The 25,426-nt window shown below is 41.2% G+C and overlaps 2 protein-coding genes across 7 annotated transcripts in view; one reads left to right on the top strand and one right to left on the bottom strand.

The window, feature by feature from the left end:
* Nucleotides 1–4,213: 4,213 nt before the first annotated feature.
* Nucleotides 4,214–6,778, bottom strand: LOC146961851 (E3 ubiquitin-protein ligase TRIM35-like). The gene is made up of 6 exons (XM_085770544.1): nucleotides 6,128–6,778; nucleotides 5,941–6,036; nucleotides 5,637–5,867; nucleotides 5,525–5,547; nucleotides 5,017–5,135; nucleotides 4,214–4,929 (listed from the first exon to the last, which is right to left on the bottom strand). Exons 1-6 carry the CDS (start codon nucleotides 6,524–6,526, stop codon nucleotides 4,436–4,438), a joined length of 1,362 nt encoding a protein of 453 aa, XP_085626670.1. The 5' UTR covers nucleotides 6,527–6,778; the 3' UTR covers nucleotides 4,214–4,435.
* Nucleotides 6,779–16,975: 10,197 nt separating this feature from the next.
* Nucleotides 16,976–25,426, top strand: part of eya4 (EYA transcriptional coactivator and phosphatase 4) — a 43,439-nt gene continuing 34,988 nt past the window's right edge. For 2 of the 6 annotated variants that reach the window (XR_015035263.1, XM_085771403.1), the window contains exons 1-2: nucleotides 17,003–17,400; nucleotides 21,305–21,365. Coding sequence is in view for 5 of the 6 variants with exons in the window: in XM_085771403.1 (XP_085627529.1) it covers nucleotides 21,333–21,365 (33 nt within the window). In the remaining variant the exon portion in view is untranslated. Of the gene's footprint in view, nucleotides 17,401–21,304; nucleotides 21,366–25,426 lie in introns of all 6 variants that reach the window. The other 4 variants (XM_085771404.1, XM_085771405.1, XM_085771402.1 and 1 more) reach the window with 3 other exon arrangements.

Below are 25,426 nucleotides of genomic sequence, written 5' to 3'. Positions count from 1 at the left end.
TTGGTGAGGCACCGTTTTGGGGATGAGATGAACTGTTTAGCAGAGATGCATGATGGAAATGCAGACTGTGTCAAGAGTTTTGAAAATGTGACTTCAGTTTCGACCAATGCTTGTTATCAATCGAAAAAAAAAACTGTAACAGTATCTGTAAATGCATCCTTCACTGTGGCTGCACTTTCCAGCAGGTGTCCTTAGGAGGCGCTGTGGGTTAGGGCTGAGGGATTTATCTGCAGAGTCTAGCTCTTCGTCTTCATTGACATTTAATGATAATTATAATACTTGGGTCACACCAGGGGCAGATGCACACACACACACACACACACGCACACACGCACACACATGCACGCTCAGTAACAACGCACACCCTGCCTGGTTAAAAACATGAAGACATTAGTGGTAACCCGATGCTGAGTGAGTATTGATCTACTCTCAGGGGGTTTAGTGAGTGAGAGAACACCAGACAGCACTTTATCACAGCACTTGACCATCTAGGCTAGCCAGTGCAAGTGTGTGTGTGTGTGTGTGTGTGTGTGTGTGTGTGTGTGTGTGTGTGTGTGTGTGTGTGTGTGTGTGTGTGTGTGTGTGTGTGTGTGTGTGTGTGTGTGTGTGTGTGAGACAGGAAGAGGGATCTTTAACAAAATGCTTTGTTAGATATTATATTCAATTACTGTAGATATTTAAAAAAAAATCTGTCTAACAAACCTGTTTTTTTTTTTAAAGTGCAGCATTGTCTTACTTATAGAAATTTCAACCTTGTGTTTCATTCATTAGTAAAACGCAAATTTCCTTTTCCTTCTTTTCTTTCCTTCCTCCTTCCTTCAGCACCTAAACCGACATCCTCCTGTGAGGTCCTGACTGACACATTCAATCTGCTTCCATAGCATTATACAGACCAGACTGAGTAGCAATCAGGCCTATGTATGTCTGTGAGCATTTGTGTGTGTGTGTGTGTGTGTGTGTGTGTGTGTGTGTGTGAGAGAGAGAGAGAGAGAGAGAGAGAGAGAGAGAGAGAGAGAGAGACCAGGAGAGATTTCATGATTATGATTGCTGAGGACACATGCTGCTCAAATTCTTCAATGATTGGCTCCAAACGGAACATAAATGCCAAACAAAACAATAAACCCTTCGAGATCGAGAGAGAGCGAGAGCAACAGTGTGTGTGTGTCTGTGTGTGTATAACAGAGAGAGTAAAATGACAACATCATACTACACTTGGAGTTCTGTTTCTTGAAGATATCCAGACCACAATAACATGAGCAAAAAGTGACCAAAGGGACCTGAAAACAAGGAGCAGATGGAAAAACAACCACATAAAAGTACACGTGTGTGTGTTTCCATGCGTGTGTTCCTGCATCTATACATTACACTATATACACTCACTGCACTCATTCAGTCAGTAGCCATGGCTGACTCACACTGTATGTTGTGCTCATTTTAATTACATTCTTGTTACACATCTTGCTTGTTTTCTCCATTTCTCCCCCATCCTATCCAATCTCCCATTCGCAATTTCTTTTTCCTAAACACCACACACACACACACACATTTACACACACTAGGTTCTCCTCAGAAGCCAAGCCAAGTCAAACTACATAGGTGCGAGTCCAGACAGACACGGTTACTGTATGTCTTCTGTGTCAGACCTTCAGGCTATTGGCACATCTCTCCCGTCTCTGTTTGTCTCTCTTGTTTTCTTTCTATTTGCCTCTTAACTTGATATCTACCTACTGTTTTGGCTCCAGTTCAGAGCCATGTTGTCATTCTGGTCAGTACGAGCTGATCTGCTTTTGATGTCTTTATCTTGACTCATTCAGTATCCCCCTTCTTTATCTCTCAGATGTTGGATGTATGAGCAGCACGCTCATGCATGGTTAGTTGATATAGATTTACCACACACACTGCATACATGTACAGCAAATACAAAAGGATTGTTATGACTTTTAGTTCATGAAAGTAAAATCATTGATGTTAAATGTGATTGATTTTCTTTGTAATGTTTTGGGACAAAACTAATTTCCACATGGTTATAAAAACAATATCCAGCGCTTTGAAATTCCTTAGAAATAATGTGTTTATTTCATCTGATTAGTAGAAAAATGGCACTTTCACTAAAATAACATCTGACGTATTCACCCCAGTGGCTCCTCGGTGCTCTCTGGTCAACATGGAATGACTGATCATTCAAAGGGGATTTTGAGAAAGAAAAAAAGAAAAAAGTTGGATACGCTGGTTTGCCGTCATTCCTTTGAGCTAAAGCAATGGTTTATACAGTAAGAATGATGATTTGCAGAGAGAGAGAAGTTGAAGAATTTCATTCCAAGATGTGCAATGTGCCAGATTATCGCTCAGTTGCCCTGAAGTTTACACATTTAGGGATAATTTTTATCTTAATAACTATAAGACCTTTAAAGTTTCCATGTTGAATAAAGTGAGATTTGTCTTTTTAAATCATAAAGCAGGTCTATCTTCTATATCTATAGTCTTAAATCATCATAGCACTCAGCTCATAGAGAAGTGTCAAAAGCCGGTATTCAGAAACTGAGCCTTAAAATGAGCCATCAGGACATCTGTAACTTTGTGATGTCAAAACAAAACAATCATGCTCTCAGCCATGTCCCAGGCCCCGCCCACCTGGACCCACCATCCAGCCTTGTGGGAGTGTTTACTTGAAATCTGCATTTTTTTTAAATTTCATATCATTTATAATCAATCAATCAATCAATCAATCAATCAATCAATCAATCAATCAATCAATCAATCAATCAATCAATCAAGCAGAAGAGAGGCCCTCTCTGGCACTCCTGTTCATTGACCTGATTGACCTAGTAACAATGACATAGGAAGCAAAATTATGTTGAAATGGATTTTAGTTTTTGAAACAACAAATACATACAGTATACCTTCTTAATGAACACTGAAAATAAAACATCAGAAAAGTTTTGAATATTGGACCTCACCTATGAGATGACCCGTCAAACCTTCCGATATTCTTAAATTCATTTTGGGATAAATCCAAATGTCAAGCCAGAGAAATACACTTTTTCTAATTGAATTAATGGAGGAGCGATCGCTCAGACTGACACACAGCTTTCTCCAAAGACAGACTTATAAAGTTTGAAATTCATCTTGGGTAATCTGGAGGGGGAAATCCCCTCAAGAGAATATTTGAGCAGATGTTGTGTCAGTCACCCCCTGATCTCCAACCTTAATTAGCCCTGAGAAAACTGGACTGAGAAACACTCAATCATGTACAACATGCAGAGGAATACAAATCGAGTGGGAGACGCCTGTATGCCCCCTCTGTTTCCTCTTCTCCCTCAGTGTGTTTTCTTCTCTCAGTCCTTTCTCTCTTTTAATTTGGCCCCTATGTTTGTTTTCCTTCATTCTTTCATTAGTTGAAAAAACATAGCAGACATTCCAGCTGTAATACCACTGAGATTCAGTATCAGTGTGGAGATTCGGTGTGTGAGTGTGTGAGTGGTGGACATAGAGAGAGAGAGAGAGATGGCAGGACACTGGAGACATTAGGCATTGCCTCATAATGATTCATCTTTGTGCTATTTGTGCATGTAGGTTTACACACTGGGGCAGAAATACTGGAGATTCCTGGAGAAGACACTGATACTGGCTCAGAGTCGCATGTTTGTTTATTTGTTTGTTTTAGCTTGCTAATGTAAGCCTTGTTTTCAAGGTTCATGTTAGATGTGGTGGTATTCAATACATTAACAGTGTTTGTTTTTTTACAGCATTTTCTGAGTAATTTATTTCATCTATTGACAGATATGCAGGTTGGGCCACAAGCCCCAAAATAGGATTTGAAAAAGAATGTTTGATGAATAAATATTTACAGGACATGTCATGACACAAGTTTCATTTCAACCTGATTCATATTATATCTTAACAGCTAATGAGTAGCATAAATGTAGTGCTTAGTATGTAATTTAAAAAAGAAAAAGAAAAAGAAATGCAGAGTCACAAAATTACTTGCAAAGTAAATTGATTGCAATATATAAATTGCTCGTTGGGCTAGTTTGTAGTTGAAAATACATTCAATAAAGCACAATGAAGTGTTGCAGGAGCATCTTATTGAGCATTTGCAGTAACGAGGGCTAAAGTAAACTATTTGGGGGCACAAAAAGTGCAACCCAGTGTTCTGTTTCAGTAGACTCCACCGCCTCCTAAAATGTCAACTTCTTTCGAAGAGAAGATCCCGAGTCTGATGAAGAAGTTGTGATCACTCAAATGACAAGGAAAGATTGCATAGACATAAAAAAGAAGTTACAGATAGGTCCCTCAGGATTTACAGAGTATACTAAAATCTGAGAAACATAAAGAAAACATTAATATATATCCATATATTACACTTAAACACTTATTGCAGCACATAATCTGGCAACGACTTGAGGCCTAGAGATAAGGCAGTAATGCAGACTGTCTATCTTGGTTGTCTAATTCGCACGAACAATTCAGAAGGGAGGATTTTTGCACTTTCTTTAAAATATGGAAAAACTGGGTCTGTGAAAGTGTGTTTGATGGTGTGTACAAGTGTTTTCCTATCAAGGTCAAAAAATGACAGTATTCCTTGGTCATAGTCTAGCTGCACTCTGACTTTTTGGGGAAACAACTCTTTAGACACCATTTTCACATAGTCCTCTGGATTAAGTTCACGCACCATGTCTGTGCAAACACACATGTAGATAGCCCAGATCTTTTCAGAAGCAGCCACACCAACAATCCAGTAACCCTCCAGCTCTACATCCCAGCTGTGTTTACCAGAGCTGAAGCTTTGACATCCAAGAATATCTGAGTCACGCAGCCTTTCAGGATTTTGAGGAAGTGACTGACACTTGTCATTCTTTGCTGAACAGGTCAGAAGCTCCGATATCTTCAAATAAGAGTTGCCAGTGTTGGGGTCCAGAACTACAGAAGCTTCAGAGGAAAAAACAGATAAAATGGAAGGTTATACTGGAGGCACTGTAGTCTATGATCAGGCTGAAACAACAAGACATTTCTTACTGTGTTGAATTTTACTCTTCATCTTCATCCAGACTGTGAACAGCAGGTTCCCGACATGTTTGGCCTCATCGATCAGGGCTCCTGATGGTGTCTCTGGTATCGGCAGGTTGCACTGGAGTCTGAAAGAATATTTGGCATAAACATTACCAATCAAATATCATAATCAAAACCGCACAGGTAGAGATTTTGTTAACACAAAGCACAAAATACATATAAGCTGAATTTTCTCTACTATTCATGATTGCCACTTATTCTTCTGTAGTCATATAATGCTTGTCATTAATACTCTAGCCTCTACATGGCAAGTTTTTGCATTTTTCTGCTCCCAGTGAACAATAGATGTGTCAAGTGTCATCACCAGAAACAACAGATGCTTCAAAATCAATAAAAATGAACAGAACCCGAACAGGAAATAACTAAGTAAAATTACATCTATTACATTTTATCTTGTTGTTAATGATATTTGGTATTTTCTGTCTACTTTGACAGTATCAAAGAGACAACTTACCGTTTTACTGTAGTTTTGACATTCTGCCAAATACAGAGAAAACAAAATAAGAAAACATGACAAATTTGATTAAATATCAGGATGCAATCTAATACAGTTAACGACTGATTACCATTATGAATGAGAAGTCATCAGCCTTCATTTCCTCCTCTAGGGTTTTGATTTTGTCTGTGAGCGAGAAGATCTCTGCGTTCAGATTCACAGTCCTGATGTTCATCGCCTCGCTCTTCTGAGTGGCCTCCCTCCTCACCGCATCTACCCTGGCAGCCTCCTCTGCTCTCAGGAACTGGTAAAGCTTCTGAAACTCCTCTTTGATTGTCTTCTCAGTCCGCTGAGCCTGGAGCTGAGCAGAAACACCTTTCTGTTTGAATCCAACGACACCAAATGCCTCTGTGGATTCAGAAATTTTGACTTACCTTGATGTGGCTGGCCATTTTATCATACTTGAGTTTTTCTGCGTTAAATGAGCCAAGCTTGCTTTTTAAATGCATCACTCCAACTCTGAGTTTGGTCTGCAAATAAAGAGGTACAAATATTAGCAAACAGGCGATTGCGATCACTTAAAGAATTATTTCTAAAATGTTTACTCTGCTGTTTCCTCACCTTGTGGTCTTCTGCTACTTCATTGATGGGGATGCAGTTGTGTTTCTTGTGTTTTTGTGCATCCCTACAAACCACACAGATGAGCCGTTGAGCATCCTGACTGAAGAGTGTCAGTTTCTCATTGTGCACACTGCAACACTCGCTTGACGGGGTTCTCTTGTTCCTCTCCTGTCTCAGGGTGTCAGAGAGGTTTCTGAGAGCCAGATTAGGTGGAGGCTGAGCCATTGGAAATATTTTCTTGCACATTGGGCACGCCTGATGTCCGCTTTGCCTCCACCACTCCTGAAGACAGTGCTTACAGAAGCTGTGGCCGCACAACAAGACAACAGGGTCTTTAAATATATCACAGCACACAGGGCATGTGCAGTCAGCCTCGGACTGTGATACATTAGAAGCCATTCTGTCGTGTTCTTCTGTGCTTGGTTCCCGCCGTCGAATGACTCTCCTCAGCTAACTTTACTTTCGTTTTCACAGATTCACTCCTACTTGTTCAGCAAGGGCCCGGGTTCACTGCTTTCAGGTAAAAGACAGTTTCAGTAAACATCCATGAATTATCAGCATTGCTTATTATTGTATAGCGTTATACGCACCCCGTTGTCTTTATTAAATTCTTTATGAGATTATTTTACGGGAGCAGCTTCGAGTGCTGACTTCTTGTCGTTTCTTCCTGTTTCCTGTCCAGGAAGTATTGATTTATATGGTGGGTAGTCCCGTCCTACAAATACAGATTCGAACTTCCGGGACCAATACATCTGAGGCGAAACGTTGTTCAAACACAAATTATGCCTCTGTCCCATCGTAACTGCATAGACTACTAGCTACAAGGACCACAAATAAGCCGTCCTCCGAGCTGGACGGATAACATTGATCTCTATCCGCAGCCCGGCAGCTGGGCGAGTGCGGCGTGCGCAGGGACCGTCTGCAAATTGCAATAGGCCTACAAAAGCAAGACGCTGCAAACAAAAAGCAATCTCCTCCACTGTTATAGTACACAGAGACTCTAAAACCACTACACACATCAACGGTCCCCTCATGGTCATACTACAACAGCTGTTTTTGGAAAAATATGCTTTGCATATTGTTTGATGATTTTTTTTTATTGGGAAATGGGAATGATGATCAATCACTTCAATATTTAAGTTTTTCAATACTTAAAGGGATAGTTCACCCAAAATTGAAATTTCACTCATTATCTACTCACCCTCATGTCGACTAAGGGCTGGGAGAAGTTTCAGAGTTATCCGTGGCTTCTCTGAGTTACAGGGGGTCTCGGCGTAGCAGTGCATGTCCAACAGTTGCAAATGGATACCAACTGTCTTCGTAACAAAAAGACACACCAAAAAACATCCAAATACCTCCATGCTGCTCATATGTAATGTCCGTCTTGTAGCCTATTGAAGCCCCGAAATGCGAAATTGTCCCGAAAAAAATTAAATAAGTCTATATTTCAAGCTTGTTTTGTAGCGGAAGCTCCTCTTCCCGGTTCGTCAAATTTGGACGAACCAGGGTCCGTCCTTTTCCCAGTTCGTCCAAATTTGACGGGAAGAGGAGCTTCGAGAAGCTGGTATCCATTTGCAACCGTTATAATGGACATGCACTGCTTCACCGAGACCCCCTGTAACTCAGAGAAGCCACGGATAACTCTGAAACTTCTCCCAGCCCTTAGTCGACATGAGGGTGAGTAGATAATGAGTGAAATTTCAATTTTGGGTGAACTATCCCTTTAAAACACTTTTCCAAAACTCTTTACACACATAAACCTAAAACACACAATTCCCAAAACAGTTAATTTCAAGCTCAAAATCATAAAGTGTAACTAACCACAGACACACATTTCCAAAATACAATAATACACTAACGCAACTCACCAAATCTACCAAAACACTGCCACATGTTGTCTTCCAACAAAAACATGTGGTCAGTCACAGTACAGTGTCATAAAAAAACAGTAACAACTGATGGAATAACACAAACTGAATCACTTTACATGTGTCAGCTCTACTGTTTGTATTGATCATAAATTGATGTTCGTGCTGTAGATTATTTTGAACCCCTCTTTATTTTTTACTTGTTGGGCATGGATTTTGTTCCTTTTTTTGTAAAGTGAACGACCCATCTCAGAGCAGAATGTCAAGTTTATGAAAGGAGACAGTAAATGACAGGATTTGCAGTATTTGCAAATGAAAATTACTTTTAAAAAAATCAGCATTTACAGTAGCTGTCATTCACTATTGTCAAATATACAAAAAGAAAAAGGAGCAGAATAAACTGTAAAAAGAAAAAAGAATCAGCTGTGATGATGTACTTGCATGAGCTCAATCAACTGTTTTTCAAAAGGAATGAAACAAAATACATTTGTTTCAGTCTACAATGTGAACTGATGTTCACTTTGGCCTTTAGGTTTGGCTTTGAACATGAGTTTTTCTGTTTTGACAAACAGTGTGAAAGCAATTGAAAATGTACCAGTTAACATCTACTGTTTTGGTCTTACTGTAGTTGAACTTGTGTGTAGAATAAGTTAAAACAAATTTTAAAGCAGAAGTGTTTGTGTTAATATAAGTCTTAAATAGTTATATCTTCCCACAGCAATCACTTATATAGAGTGTTTGGTCTGAAACACGGGTCTGTAAATCACTCTGCTCTGCTGTAAGCAGAGGAGAAAACTTTCCTTGTATCCTACAACCTTTATCCAATGAGGAGAGAGAACGGCATAAAGGGGCGGTCCTCTCTGTGTGTGCAGCCAAGGGATGCGCGTGAATGTGGTGACGTAGGGACGAGGGCGGGGACTGCTAACTCCACCGGCTGACAAGAAGTTAGCCAAAACGACCGGATCGCTTACTTCTGCTTTAACTCAAATGTGTTAAATGTAGCCTATTTGTGTCAAAAGAACAAGAAATGTGTTATAGCCCACACAGGCTGATGTTGTGGTAACTGTGTGTTTTTAGTATTGAAAAGCGGGTCATAGTGATCGTAAAAAAAAAAACTGTATTTTTAGAGACAGGGTTACAACGCACTCACATAGAGATTTAGTCACATTTTAACACAGACACTACATTTCTTTTACACTATCAGCAGCTCTGACTTGCACATGCTCTCACTCCCTCTCTCTTTCTCTCTCTCTCATGAACATGCACACACATTTCACCTAAAGGACACACACAAGCTCCATACATCAGATTCTCAGCAGTGAAAATCACAAGTGATTTGCCCTTTGACCGCGGCAGCAGTAGCTATCAAAGGCTAACTGTTTTAACATGACAGCACACACCACCATGTGGCCAGCTGATGTGGCTGTGCTTTCCCTTCCCTTTGTCTCTCTTCCTTTCTCTCAAATTCAGATGAAAAGAAAAACTTGATTAATCTGTCTTGTGCCGTTAAAACCTCTGAAATGATTTGATTTAATAGTATCTGGATAGAGAAAAAAGGCCTCACTGTACAGTATTATTTGGTCTCTCCCCCCTTATTAGGGCTCTAGTGGACTGGTTATTTAACTAGAAATAAAACTCTGTTTTTAATACAGTCTTTGAATTTTTTGATTGTTTAAACATCTACTGCCGAGGTAAGGAAGTGGATTTTCTTTTATTGCCTCTTGTGGCCTAAATGAGTAATACAAAAACAATCACTTGCAAAGTTCCCAACTAGAAAACTTGCCTCTTTTTGTTAAATGTAAAGTAGTTTAGTGTTGACTGAATAAAGTTGACAAGCATGATATTTCTCCTCGAGTGAACAACATTTTGTAGTTTTGCATAGTTGTATTTTGTATTATAGTTGATCTTTTCTAAATTTGGGCAGTGAAAAGTATAGTTTAAACCTGATATGATATGATTTTTAAAGAGTAAGTTCGTAGTTTTAAAGTATATTTTTTGGCGTTTTTGCCTTTTATTTGATAGCACATAGTGAGATAGACAGGAAAGGGGGAAGCAGAGAGAGGGAGAATGACATGCAAGAAAGGTCTGCCCAACGCGGGATTCAAACCAGGGACGCCTGCATTGAGGACTGTAGCCTCTACATGAGGCGGCCACCTTAACCACTGCGCCACGCCACGCACCACCCTGTAAGTTGGTAGTTTTAGTGACATATACTAAACTTTGGCCTCTGACATTTGTCTGGAGTGAGGTGATTTGTCAGTGTGTTAAAACATCCAGTGATCAAACTGGCAGGCCACCTGTATATCTCACTAAACAAGTGTGAGCTCAGTTACATAACTCCATGATAATGTCCCTCATATACTTATGTACTTTTCCCACTTACCTTTCTTAGGCTGGTGTAATTATTAGGCCTGGGGATAGTGGTGCGGGGGTGGATTCTTGCGAGACTGTTCCTATACTTAAATATTATGTCCATAACCATAAAACATTCAATCCACATAAAGCCAAGAGTTCTGGATCTGGCCACAGTAGCCTCCCCAGGGTGGTGCAGTAAAACCGCCCTGAGCCGCCATTAGGTGGAGGGAGCTGGAAGAAATACTGGACGGAGGCTGGGACCGAACCGGAGCGAGAGCTGCACAGCTGATGGGAAACTAATTTTGTTGGCCTGATACCCCTCCTTCCTCTAAAAAACACACACATGCAGTACGTGGTGCATTCACACACATACACACACACAGCACGCACATTTATATGGAACACACATACTGAACTGTATCATGCTTCCACACAAGTGAGGAGTCTCTTAGGACTCTCAAAGTGGGACAAAATCACACACTCGCTCTCTCGCTCTTTCCATCTTTCCCCTCAACAGTTCTCACACACACTCGATCACCATCTCACTGAGTAAGACATATGCTCCATCATTTGCCTTGAGGGATAAAAGACTGGGAAGGAATTCAGTGAAACGCTGTTGCACTTCTTTGCAGACTCTTGGACAGAAGTGCTGTATTTATGTCCATTAACCACACAGCTTTCCCGTCTGTGAAACACAATGCAAGTCTAAATCTGGACTTGATATTCAATGTACACTTTTTTTTTTCAAATGAACAGAAGAAGACATTAGTCATGTTCTTTAGATAATATATAGCTCCAATTATGGCAGAAAGGAGTTGCATGTTAATGCCAGCAATCATTTTGAAAGGGTATATATCAAACTTTAAAATGTTAAACGTCTTAATTTGAAGCTGAAGCAGCTTTTCCTGCCACATGAAGGTCAGACACACCTGAGACTAAAACAGGCCCCAGAGCTGTTTTCTTAGCCTTTTCTCCCTCTGAAGAATAAATGGATAAGAGAATATGGATTTCAGTGGTTTTGCAGGAGTCCACACACAACAAACCTTTGTAGATAACAGCCACAATAATATATTCTGTGTCTTTTTTTTTTTTTTTTTACTGTTATGTTTCTATTTTTTGTCACTGCATGCTAATATAGAGTCAGCGAAAAAAAGATGTAAGTGTAAGCGGAGCGGCAGCTTCTCTGCAGGACATTACAGGAATTTACGATGTGTTAAATGTTTCCTTTGTTCCTCCCTGTGGCAGCTCGCTCCGGCAATTAGGGAAGGCAGCAGCCTGCAATGAGCTCACTAGCCCCCCCCCCCCCTCTTTCTCCGTCACAGTGTCTGCAGCTAACATCATTTTTTGTGCACAGGGACTTGATTGACTGATTGATTGATGCTTCCTGCAGTGAATCGTTACAAATGCCCAGAAATCTAACACCATTTTAATGTGTTTGGAAAAGAAAAAAAAATCCTTGCATTTGCACCTTTTTTTTTCCTGCTGACAGGAATATGAAAGTATGCGTTCACCTCTTGCGCCGCCATCTTAATTACCAGAGGGGATTCATTTAATATCGCCCTTTGTTTTTCTGTCAATACTGTGGCAAAATCTGAAACCCAACTGTGGCATTTTGCCAAAGTCGAAAATGCCAGCAGATTTTTTTTTTTCTATACACTCGGCCCCTGAAATAAACCCTTTGCGCCATCCCATTTAGCAAACCAATTTGGGATGGAGGGTGGGGGCAGGAAAGGGAGAGGTATAGGTTAGCTGTAGTAATAATCATAAATCACCCCTGAAATGCTGCCATGTCACATGCCAGACTGCGCCACTAATGACCAGGCCCATCTTTCACCGGGTATTTTTATCTGTGTGCCCTGACACTCGACTTCTGGAAGCGTCCTCTCGTTTTACGTCGTCAGCACCTCGGCCCGGCCTGAGCACAAGTTCCTCACATATCTATAAATACCAGCCAGCTAAATGGCATTTTCTCTCACCCACCCCCAGCTTGGCAAGAACCAGGAGCTCTGTGACTTGGCAAGGGGACCCGCAGTCCTACACCACTAAACATCTTGGGGCTTAGACCCCCCCCCACCCCAGCGTCACCCTCCGGAGAACAGCTGGCCAAAAAAATAGATCCATCTGCCACTGCCTTCGAATTCCAAAGCGGTTTCAGTTTAATTAAACAAGTTGAAATTGGTTTTCACAGTAAAAAAGTATGAGACATTAGCGTTCACTAAAAACTAAATTGTTCCATTAGTTAAAAGCTTCACCCAACACCCAAACTTGTTGACTCATGTAAATACACACGGACACTCTCACACCAACACGCCAGAGACACACAAACACCTGTACATGCTTCCTTTGTGCAGAATGTTCTGCCAAGTTTTTTAAGCTTGCTGACATGTGGCACTAGAGACTGCAGGTCAGCGACAGCTTCCTGCTATTTCGGGCTCTGTCACAGCTTGAGGTTTTAATTTATTCTGCCAGAATGTGTCAATCACCGAGCAGCAGGGTTCAGGCCTGAGTCTGCTGTGGGAAGGAGAAGGAGACAGGCACAGCGGTGTTCGCTCTCACTCTTATTGAAGGGTTAAATGGGACAAAAAGAAACAGATACTGTGACAGCAGGCAGATTCTGCTGTTAACCATTCACACACTTAACACAAAATGATCCAAATGAGCATTTTTTGATCATTTTCGAAAAGTTTGACTCATTTTTATTGAGGCCAGCGAGGGACTGTGCTCTTAATGCCGTGCTAGTGACTCCAGCTGGATTAGGAATTTGTGTAGAGTGAAACAGGACTAGGGGTGTATACCATGTCACGCTTTGTATCCTTTGTTTACTTATTAGTTATTGGACAGATGTGTTTACACATGTACACACTGTCCATGTAAAATCAAGGAGGAGCCAGTATATGAGCTGCACAACACATATTTTTTTCTTTCTTGACACAGGTCAAGGTGAAATAGGTAGCATGAAATAAACTTGAGGTGCATTAGGTGCAATATGGGTGTGGGAAGTATGAGAAGAAATTGAGATAAATAAAATATTCACACTGATATTGATAAATTACATTAAATAACATTAGAGGTTTTTATAGGACCAACCTCCAGTGATCAAAAAACTCTAAGTGCAATGTGTTAAAGATGTGTTACTAAATATATCTGTGTTGGTGTGCAACATTGCATCAGTCAAAGTGCACTGCGCTCCAAGATGGACTTCATATTACAGTAACTCACTCTTACCCCAGTAACTATGGGACCATTTTAGAAGAGCATCAAGGGAGATTTTACCTGAGTGTATTGAGTGTGTATTCTTCGCACAGTGTTTTCAGTTTACAGTCACTATTATTCCCTCTCTTGTAGCATCAGGCTACTGTTTGCCATGCCAGTGGCTGACCACAGGCCATGCCAAGGGTCTGAATTTGACCCTCCCAATACAGCGCCAAGACACACACACATCAGTCATCATGTAATGTCACGCCTACTACGCATGGCATCGTATGACTTTGTGCTGCTTCCCCTGTTCAATAAATGACTAAAAAAGCTGAGTTGGAAAATGGTGTCAGCTCTGAAGATGACAGACTGGTGCCAGTCAATGAACGTCATGGCAGGTCTTACAGAATTTTCTTCTTTAATGGTGATTGCTACACTCTGACTTCAAGAAATTAATTGCTGAAGCGACTTCACTTGATGCGGAACAGATATTCATTTACAAGTGAAAATTAAGTTTTAGTGGTAGTTAAAGGGATAGTTCACCCAAAATTCAAATTTCACTCATTATCTACTCACTATTTTCAGAGTCCTCCGTGCCTTCTCGGAGTTACGGGGGGGTCCGCACAGCAGTATTTGTCCATATAATGGTTGTGAATGGTGCTCACTTTTCTTCGTCCAAAAAGACACACCAAAAAACATCCAAATACCTCCATACTGCTCGTCTGTAATGTCCCTCTTGTATTGAAGCCCCAACATGAGAAATTGTTCCGAAAAAAATTAAATAAGTCTATATTTTAAGCTTGTTTGTAGCGGAAGCTCCCAGTTCACTGATCTTCCTGCCGGCGGAACAATTTCTCATGTCGGGGCTTCAATACAAGAGGGACATTACAGACGAGCAGTATGGAGGTATTTGGATGTTTTTTGGTGTGTCTTTTTGGACGAAGAAAAGTGAGCACCATTCACAACCATTATATGGACAAATACTGCTGTGCGGACCCCCCCCGTAACTCCAAGAAGGCATGGAGGACTCTGAAAATTCTCCCAGCCCTTAGTCGACATGAGGGTGAGTAGATAATGAGTGAAATTTGAATTTTGGGTGAACTATCCCTTTAATAGTGTCAAAAGGATGAAAATAAATTGCAATAGAAGATAAATACCTTTATTTTTTATCAAACAAGCTTGAATTTTTTGTTATTTTAGATTTTGTGTCCCCACAAACAAAAAAGCAAAAACAAGTTGCTTCCAATGGGGTGGGAAGCCAGATAGGGATCACTGCCTCGTCCTCTGCTACAGAAACATCAGACTTTACCACTGTTCGTTTCCTGTTTCCACAACAGTAATTTTTTTTTTTTTTCATTTTTTATAAATCATGACCACAATCAATCCCAGATCTTAACCATATGTTTATTATTGTAACCATGACAACGAAGCTCCGCTAACTTTAACAAAGTGGTCATTTCAACCCAAACCACAATGTTTCCCTAACCTTAACAAAGTAATTATTTTAACCAAAGCATGATCTTTGTCTCAGCCTAACCAAGTTGTTTCAAAGTGTTGTCACATCATAAAATGGATTTATTTCTCAGCAGTGATTTGCAGTGGTTTGGACAGGCACAGACAAGTGATGTCAGTTTGATGTATAGGGGTGTCGTGTCAGAAAGCTCTTCGTTGTGTTGCTCTGGGGGAGCCTGGACAAAGAAGAGGGAATAGTATTGTTTACGCTGGGGGAGATGCTCACGCAGCCTTGGCTCCAGCTGATTTTCTTGCTCCTTATAAATGACAAGACAGTGGCGAACGACAGACCCAGAGCTTAGTCTTCCCAAAAAGAAAAAAGAAAAAAAATTAAAGCCACTAATGTGAGGTTGACATCACTAATATTGCGTCCATGTTTTTCTGCAGCCTGCAGCTGGGATAAGCTCCAGCAACCAATGAAACAGACAAATGGAAAAGGAAAATGAAGGGACAGAAAGATGAAAGAAGTGAGGGTAAACATTGCGATGAAGGGGGAAAATGAATATAACATCTTAGTTCTCTCTCTTGCTCCCTGTGTTTTTATTTTGCTTCGCTAGTATGTGAGTGACTTTCTCTTTCTCTCTGGGCCTGCCAGCCAATGCCACAAGGAACATCTTTTTTTTTTCTTTTTTTCTAAACAGTATTTGTGTATAGTGGACGATGCCAGGGAAACTTAAGCTCTTTTCATTCTCCATAATATTACCAAAAAGCCTTTGGAATCACATAAACAAATATTGCATTTGTGTGCATGACAGCCGCAGAGAAAGCAGAGGAAAGAATGTAGGATGCAGCAGGATCTCTAAACCAACAATCACGGATCAGTCAGAGAGGCTGCTGACATCATCATCCCAAATAAATGACAGCATGGTAAAAGAGCGCTGGTCCGAGGCCAGCGGGATCCAACAGTCATAGAATCCATAAGCCATAACAAACATTCAATTTTTCAAATAAACTTCACTCCGAGGCCAAATCTGTCATCTTTTTTTGAGGTCATGGAGGAGCAGTGCTGTCTGATTGGACTCTCACATGATTTATTTGAGACATTCTGATTTATGTTTGTTGCTGTCTTTTTGTGCGTTTTTCTGGCTTTCCTTGCCGTAATTGTTCTCCATGTCTCTACACAGATTAACTTGCACAATGTTTTCCCCGCCTGTCCGTGTAACTATCATGTCTGCTCTGATGTGTGTACTACATGAGTGACTTTATGTAGCTCATTCATCATGTAAACTCAGGAGCTGCCTACGGCTGCATCCACCACAGTGATGATTCTGCTGTTGTTCATGAGTGTCCTCATGTGTATCCAGAAAACCACCCTCAAACTACAGGTGAAATATAGCCTACTTTTTTTTTTTTTTTTAGTATGGAACCTTATTATGACCTTGGCACATTTAATTTCTCTAAAACTGATGAGATAAATTTAAGTCACATTTTGTCCTGTCCCGAACAAAAGAAGTTGGTTGGATTAAAATAAAATAAAATAAATGCATAAAACGTTGCATTTCTCAACAACACCTGAAACAGCAACAAGTGTGGTGGAAAATAAAATAAACAAAAAAAAGTTTTTAATGTTGAAGGAATATAAGCAATCATAATTAAATAAAAGACCTATATGTAACAACATGTCTTCCCAAATAAACCTATAGATAGATAGATAGATAGATAGATAGATAGATAGATAGATAGATAGATAGATAGATAGATAGATAGATAGATAGATAGATAGATAGATAGATAGATAGATACTGCTCAGTTGGTGCATGTTGTTTTTGCTACGATGGGATAAATATAAATAAAACTGTGAGCACGTCATTTGGACCAAACTATTAATAAGAATGTCATCTCTGTAACTCCCCCCCACCCCCTCATACCCACCCACCCCTCTGAACCCCATTACTCCTTTGGACACTTGCCCAATAGTGTCGGCATGGCAGCTGAGCGCATGCGCAGCCGCGCGGTCCTCAATAATGAAGTTGAGTGTAATGCCTCTGAACAGCCTGGTGCTCAAACTTGGACGCGGACTGAAAATAATGGTTTTTCCCGCACAAGTGAGCGGCCCGGTCACCGAGACCGAGTCCCGGGACGCGCAACTGAGTTTGTAAATTAGTTTGACCGAGTCTAAGTTGCTCCTCGAGCTTGCGCGTGTGTGTGTGTTTTTCTGGGGGGGAAAGTCTTGCTGCTAATGGCCAGCAGTGGCTGAAGTGTTTTGGTCCAGTCAGTGACAGCCTGCAGACAGCAGGGAGAGCTGTGCGGCGACCACACTGCATTTGATGATGAGAGCTTCCAAGAAGTGAAGGAAATCTGGGAGCTGATTTCTTGTTGGGACGAAAAATAATTTCAACACAGGTAGGCCATGGTTCTTCTTCTGTTATTAATTAATTAATTTGTTTGTTTATTTATCTATTTATTTATCTATTTATTTATTTATTTCCGTTTCCACACAGTTGCAGATGTGTGGTTTTACTCTGCCAAACAGCAGCAGGTCGCAGATCAGCTGAGGTGGCTCATGTATGAGGATGATAACTCAGTAGCTGTCATAGTTTTTACCTCTGAGTCAGTCTGATTCATTTCGTGGATTTTTATAAATAAATATCAGATCGTATCCGGACTAAAAGCATGACTGATAAAAGAAACTTTACACCCCGACAACGAATGATTAACACTGACAATAAGATGAATTCCCTAATGTAAATAGTTGTAAAGGTGTTAGTCTACATATCCAAATAATTAATCAAGGGAGGTCATATTTAAGTTTATATAAAAAATAACGTTCACTTTAATATTGAGTCTAAACTTCATCCTCAGCAGGTTAAACCCGTTTTATTTAATTTCATCCAAATATTAATGTTCAGGTAAAAAAAAAAAGAAAAGAAGAAGAAGAAGAAAATAAAGAAAAAATCATAACTTTTAACAGGTTGACATCAGTAATAAATCGGTAGGAATTGAATTGACCTCATTCACGTAAAGATGGAGTCACGTGACGCTTTTCTTATTTAGAATTTTTTTTTTTATACATGACTAATTAAAAATGTAATTGGTTATTATTTCAGTGTGTGCTCCACATCTTTATATCTGGATATCATCAGTGTTCAGCCTCCACCCTCCCCGCGTGTCCACAGCTTTTTCTCCCCATCTCTCCTCTCATCCCACGTGGAGTTTGTGTTTATATTTGATATGTAGGAAATAGGAATCTTATACCACGGCTGTCGGGGCTTGAATGGCCCCTGGCTATTGGCCTGCCCCTAACAACATGACAAGTTACGTGCCGACTCAAAATCTGATAGGGCCTACTGCACCGTAATCCATACAGATTAGATTTCACATTAAGGACTCATACTTAACCAACGCGCTTTAATGCACAAGAGGAGGGTGGACGGGATTTGGTTTGTGGAGATTTTTTGGGGGGGACAATGATAAAGTCCTGCAGAGGCCCATGGGGGCTGGGGATGAATTAATATCACGGCCTTTGAAAAATGAATTAAATAGCAGTTTCAACATTTAGAATAAAGTGCACTAAATTTGAAATAGCCTGTTTTGCATTATGATGTAAGGCTGTGGACTGGCGTTTACTGTCTTATAAAAATATATTTAAAAATATTTAAAAAGGACAATATTAGTTTATGAGGGGCAACTTTTTCTGATCTATTAAATTCTATCCCTTTATGTAACATTTTATATTTGCTTCTTTGTGTAATTTATTCATTTTTATTTTTGCTCTTGCAGGACAATAATCTAAAACACCCTTTTAATAAATCCAGTATAAAACCCTGGGTGCAAAAATAAGAGCATCTGACCGAATTTGAATTTTTGTAATGTAATAAAGCAGAAGCCTCATAACCTCACATTCTCTTAGTCGCCCTCTGGTTCTTTATAGTTTGGTAGAGATGTCTGTGGTAGGCCTGTACTTGGCCCACATGAGACTTTTTATTATTATTTTTACTTTTTAAAAGAATGACGCGCACAATTATCCCTACTAATAAAAGCTCTAGTAGTAAATATGGCCCACTGAAACTCAGTGCCACAGATACAGGAGAAGAGGAAGAACCGTATATTAACAATTAAGACCTGTGGAAAGGTGTAAACCTTGTAAACGTGTCATCCAAAAAATCGATTCATGCGTAAAACGACTGCGAAGTCAATGAGGTTTGAGTCGAATTGAATTTGTGACTTTTCACTCGAGCCTCTCCAGTCAGCAGCAGTCTGCGGTTTGTTCAACACCCCCCCCGCCTCTTCGGCTTTTATAGCGTGAAATTACCGCGGTGTAGCCGTGCAAGTCCATTCTCTGCTGCTGCTGCTGCTGCTGCTCCTCCGCCGTCCCACATGTGTGTCTTATGTCGTTGTCAATAGCCATAGAGAGAAATATAATTCTCTCTTCTGGGAGGCTGAAGGAAATGGCAGGCGTTATTGATTCCCTGCGCAGTGTCAGGTAACTGCTGGTTGTAGTCAGTCGTGTGGAGTGGGATACAACACATTAGGAGTGGGCAAACCAGTTGGTAATCAGAAGCACAAAATGTACATTTTTAAAAACCAGCAAATATGACATATTATGACATATCTATTTCATATATTAAAGTCCTATTCCAAGTTGCTGTACTGGCATTATTCCCAGAATATACTTAAGTTTAACACTTTAATGCCTCCTAAAATCAGCTCAACTTTAATGCACTGCTCATAAATTTGATTGGTAAATTTCACATCCTTGTTTAAGAAGAATAAAACATGAAGGGGAGAGTGAAACGCAAACCAGATAGATAGAGGGCTGATTCTGCCCTCCACAGAGGTGAGAGAGAGGGGGGAGGAAGGGAGAGTAGGGGGGAGGGAGCGAGGGAGGGTGAGAGAGGGGAGGGGGTCAGAAGCTTGGGCACAAATCAATTCACCTGAGAGACGCATTATTGTCTTCGGTTTCAGGCGAGGAGGAGCTGAACGCTATGAAAAATTAAAAGGATGCCAGTTAGTTTAAAGGATCGAGCCAGAAACCTCCACAGACATACACACATGCGCGCGCACACACACACACACCGAACTAACTGAAAACTACTGCTTTAACTTAATGTTTATGATTGTAAGTTTCTCCAATTTTGAGATAGACTTTATATTGAGTAAATCTAATATACTAATCAACCTCTGTAGAGGAAGAAACACTTCTATTGTGAATGCATCATCATACACACCATACGTGTGATATGTGCTATATATATCCTTCACTTAGCTGACCACACTGTACGACACAGACCTGTCATTACGCGGAGCAGAGAGCACAACGTGTGCAGCTTGTTCCTTCTCCCTCAAAGTGCAGGTGCAGAAAAATATTTATTGACTTAAGCTGAGGTGAAATGGAGCAAACGCATGAAACTAGCAGGAAACGGTTCAGTGGCACTCCTTACCGCACTTGGTGGGAACCGCAGATCTAATGACAGGGCAGGACTTTTGTGTTTGCATGTGAGTGTGTGTCTATGCAGCCCACTCTTTTGTTCAGCTGTCAAACTTTTCTGACGGCCTTCGCACGATAAAGCAGAGAGAAGCCATTTTGTGCCGTGCTGTTGGGGATGATGGCATTGTTTCCCATTGTTGTCAGCTGGCCTTTTGTTGCAGCATCATTCTCTGCATGACTGTAACAGGGAAAAAAAATGAAAGAAAAGAAAAGGAGGACAATGTCATTTCTGGCTTCATTTTCGTCCAACATCTCATCTTCGAGCTCACTGGAGGTGTAGACGACGTTCACCTCGGCCTCTCCGGCTCCTGCATCCAACCTCTCTTCTGTCTAGTATTAATAGGGTCACTCACTGTCTTCGTGCTCTAGCCAGCCACTGTGTCTGTGGTCCGGAGGCAGCCAAGCAGCCGTATCGTTTACACTTCTCCATTTTCATTGTTGATATTTACTTCTGCAATTATCTCTCCACTTCACCCTCGGCTGAAGATGATATGCTGAAGTTAACGCTGCTGCTTCCCTCCTTCAGTCTCCTGTTGCTCGCACATAAACACGCCGACAGAAGGCCTGAACAACAGATGCGGGAAGATATAGAAAAAAATGAGAAATTAATACAGTATGACGGGTGGTTTCAACCAAAAATTGGACAATGAGTGATTGAATTTGACAGTTAGACCCCCCTGTAAGTCTGCTTTTCACCAACATCCCTGCAGAACATTTAGTGTAGGTGATCACTTACTACTCAACCCGTGCACATGTAAATAAAAAAACTCATTATACCTACTTGACCCACATTTAATTTTCTCCTTTTTACTCCTTCAGTGTGCTGTGGATCACAACCAGAGGAGCCATGGAGGCCTCACAGGACCTCAACGAACAGATGGTGAGTTAAAGGCTACTGTATACATGTGTGTGGGTGTGTGTGTGGGTGGGTGAGTGTACCTCGCATCGGCCACACAAGTCTGAAGTATGGGTGCGATGGAGAGATGTGTGGCCGCCTGTGTGTATGTGTGTGTGTGTGTGTGTGTGTGCGCTAACACACAGCAGATGTGGTTCAGTGAGGGTACAGTAACCATATGGCAGCAGTCAGAGTGAATGAGACATGGACATAGACAACGATTTGGGAACCGTGTGTGTGAAGCTGGAAGCATAAGGTGTGCATGTAATTCAAGTGAGTTCATTGTCACTTAAGTTACTGATTAATTCAATTAAAAGATTTAAACTTATTTTTTTGTCACTCCCTTATCTTTTAGACCCCAAACACGTGCTTCTGCACACACACGCACACACACGCACAGAAAAAACACACACAGCCTGAGGGTTTGTTAGTGTCTCGGCACAGCGGGCTGTCTCTGCGTCACGTCAGCACAGCGTCCCAGTTCTGCTTGTTTAAAGATCAGGCTGTATTGTTGGGAAAATGATTTTGGCGGCGAGCGAGGTCCACTCGCATTTCAAAGTCGTTAGTCAGCCACCAGAACAGGTGTAATTTCATCTCCTCCTCCTCCTCCATCAGGCCTGGTTCTCTCTCTCTCTCTCTCTCTCCCCCCTCTCTCTCTTCCCCCTCTCTCTCTCTGACCTGCCAGCCTCGACAGTAATAATAGCACGAAGTGGGACAGAGCACATGAAGTATGTTGTTTTTCTCCCACTTTTTGTGTTGCTCTGTCAGACTCGCCCCGGCTTGGGTTACGGCCTGACCCCAGTGGAGTACTGTCACTCACACATACTGTACAGTGCATGCACACAATAACACAAACACGCAGAGAATTAATAAGAGAGGGAAAGAAAGAAAAAGAGAAAGAAAGGAAGAAAGAAAGAAAGAAAGAAAGAAAGAAAGAAAGAAAGAAAGAGCATCCATCTTGTCTTGCTGCCATCCAAATATCAAATATTGATGTCCGTATTCCACAATTACTTCACCTGCTTTAAATAGGGCAGTGATATCATTTATAATGTGAATTTGAGCTGCAGCTCACAGACATTGATTAATTGTTCAGGTTGGAAATGAGAGCTCAGAGCAAGGGCAGAGATTTTAATCATGCTACGCAAACCCATGTGCATCCAGAGGAGATTTGCAACTTCTGGAAGTGTTTGGTTTTTTATCTTTTATTGGCTCAAAATATTCACATTTCTGACATAAAGCTGATCATTGGTGGAGTAGATTTAATTTAGCAGGTGTGGATTTACTGTATGTTTGGATAAGTAGTCGTGATTTGAGGGAATTTGGGGTATGCAGTGTATAATCGTCTCTCAGTTTCCCGTTTATTAGACACATCCAGTTGATAGCAATGGGAAGGATATTACTGAGTGTTAATTGAAGAAAACCAGGGGGATACACTGGATCAGAAAATATAATAAGTGAGGTGAAATGGTTGCCAGGCACTAACCATTATTCCCATTATCAAAATGTTAGACAATTTTGGAAAATGGGTGTCAAACTTTCCCAAAGTTGACACATCCAATTGAGGTGCCGGTAATTAAAATTTTGCATTTATCCTTTAAAAAATGACCCTAAAACTTAAACGTCATATAATATTATGTTCAAGCTATAAAGCAGTTTCAGCTAAAATGTAAATTGACAAATGTTGAACATGAAGATTTGTTTTGTTTTGTTTTTTACAATTCTGATATTCATTTTTGGTTTTGTTGCTATTTGCCTGCCGTAGATTACACCTGAAGCTCAGTGGGTTCACAACTTGAATCCACCTTCAATTGAAAGTGAAGGTTTTAATTTGTAAATTGATTCAGTAATTGTAATTCATTTCCTTTGACTGTTTTCCTCTTGTTAAATATTTAAGCTGAAAGTGGCTAATTCTTTCCTCGCACCGCTTTATTGAAAGAGGCGTGTCTCGGGTGGCTAAGAAAACAGCGCAGACCTCACACACAAAGTTTCGGGGAGTTGTCTGTTGACACCTGATACCCCCACCCCTCCCTGCTACCCTTCTACCCTTTAAAGCCCACCCCCCACCCCCGTCGCTCACTTCCTCCACCCCGCCCTTTTCCCACCACATCCATCGCACATCATCTGGGTTAGGGTCAGGCGTCCTCTCTGGCCGCCTGCTATGTCGAGGGCCAGCCTGCCGTCTGGGGTCCTGAGGGAGCTCTAGAAGGAGCCCCGAGGCCGGGCCGGGCCGGCAGCGGTTAGCCTCCTAATGCTACTTATAGCTTGTTTAATTGTCTCACTCCACCTGTTGTCACATACTTGTTTAGCTTCGGGAGAAAAGGTGATAACTGTTTTTTTTTCCCCGTGCTGCTGTCGCTGAGTGATGCTGTGAGATGATGATGGGACATGAACGGTGCTGTTTGGATTAAATGTTTTATTGAATTCATTTAAACCATTAGCATCAACTTGTATGAGCCTTAAACAGATAGATCACTATGAGTCCTTGAGTATACACACATGAATACACACTCCATGCGGTCCCTCAATGACTCTTGATCCGACAGAGCCCTGATTGAAGTCTCCAGTCTGCTGGCTAGTGGAGGAAGCAATGAGAGACGAGGGGCGGGGACGGTGGTGTTTGTTGACCCCAGGGAGCCTTGTAGGATTTAAACGTATGACCACCAGAAGAAAAAAGTGAAAGAGATGGAGGAGGAGGGAGGGAAAAAAGGATGAAAAAAGAGGGGAAAAAAGGTTCTTTTAGCTGTAGCCTTTTCCTCTGGTGCGCTGGGAGAGGCCCCAAGTATGGCAGCTGTCCCAGTTTGTGTGTGTGTGTGTGTGTGTGACAGAAAGACAGAGAGAGAGAGAGAGAGACCGAGTTAGAGGAGGAAAGGGGTCAGGTTGCACCCCTCTTTCACCCCTACAACCCCATACAGACACATTCACACAAAGTTACATGCAGCAGCAGTAGCTAAATGCGAGCACGGCCCAACCCTGATTGCCAAGATTGCATTGGCGTCATAGACAGTCGTTTCAAAATCTGCCCGGCGACAAGGCATGTGGACGCCGGATCACAGGAGTGTGGAGTGTAACAGCTACCCCCCTGGCATCCCTCTAGTAGGCTGGCATCCTAGTTGTGGCACCGAGGTGCACTTCAATTTCAGCTTAGTGTACGGTGATTCTTGTAAGATTTATGTTTAGCTGACAGCTGAGTGTTGCTGAGAGAGTCTGTCGTTCAGACCTCTCGTCTCAGCTGCACTGAGGGAAGAAAATATTTGAGACGCTTAATATGTTCTTGAAAAAAGGCCATTATTCTTGATTTCATTATGGCTGATAACTACGGACAGGAAGCAAAATGTGTAGTGTTGAAAAAAAAACATATGCCAAGACCCCCCGCATTTTTACACTATTGTTTTTCATTTTTCTCTCTGGCGCACTAAGAGAAGTGTAATCTCCAGCTGTTCACACAAATCTCCCACAGTTTGTGTGTTCTGAACCTATTAACGGTATCTGTAGTGATTGATCAAGTTATAAAGGGCGACACAGTGAATCAAAAAGAAAAAACAATGCTTACGTCTTCCAATGGAGTCGAGGTGAAAACTATTTTTGTTCAGTAGATTTCTGCTGTAGGTCATGTTCCTCTCAGTCCCTGTAGAGCTGCTGCTGATAGGACAGGATGGAGGATGGAAGTCAAATTGGAGTTTGAGTTGATGTGGAAATACCAAAGTGTAAAGATGACAAGTTGTGGTTTTAGTTGTCTGACTATTTCTTGGCTGTAGAAGTGGTGGTGAGCCTTGGATAGAGCCAGTTTGCCCCTGCTTCCAGTCTCCAAGCTAACTTTCATCAAGATGGTCAATAAACACATTTCACAATATGTCCCATGATTTCTTAACATTAACATTTGTAGGCTACAGACTTTATAGTAACGTAGGTCCAAATGATTAATTGAAATATTTATCAACGTCATAATACAGACAAGTGCAGTATCCAGATCACAGGAGCAGCAGTTCTTCAAATAAAGAGTACCATTATAACTGAAGCATTGCGGTGCTACAGAGATGCCCCGGCCT

This window comes from Trachurus japonicus, chromosome 24 (assembly GCF_045865225.1).
Source record: "Trachurus japonicus isolate A0001 chromosome 24, Traja_1.0".
In the NCBI taxonomy this organism is placed as follows: Eukaryota; Metazoa; Chordata; class Actinopteri; order Carangiformes; family Carangidae; genus Trachurus; species Trachurus japonicus.
Note: the sequence above shows the minus strand (reverse complement) of the source record. Positions and strands in the feature narration are given on the sequence as shown.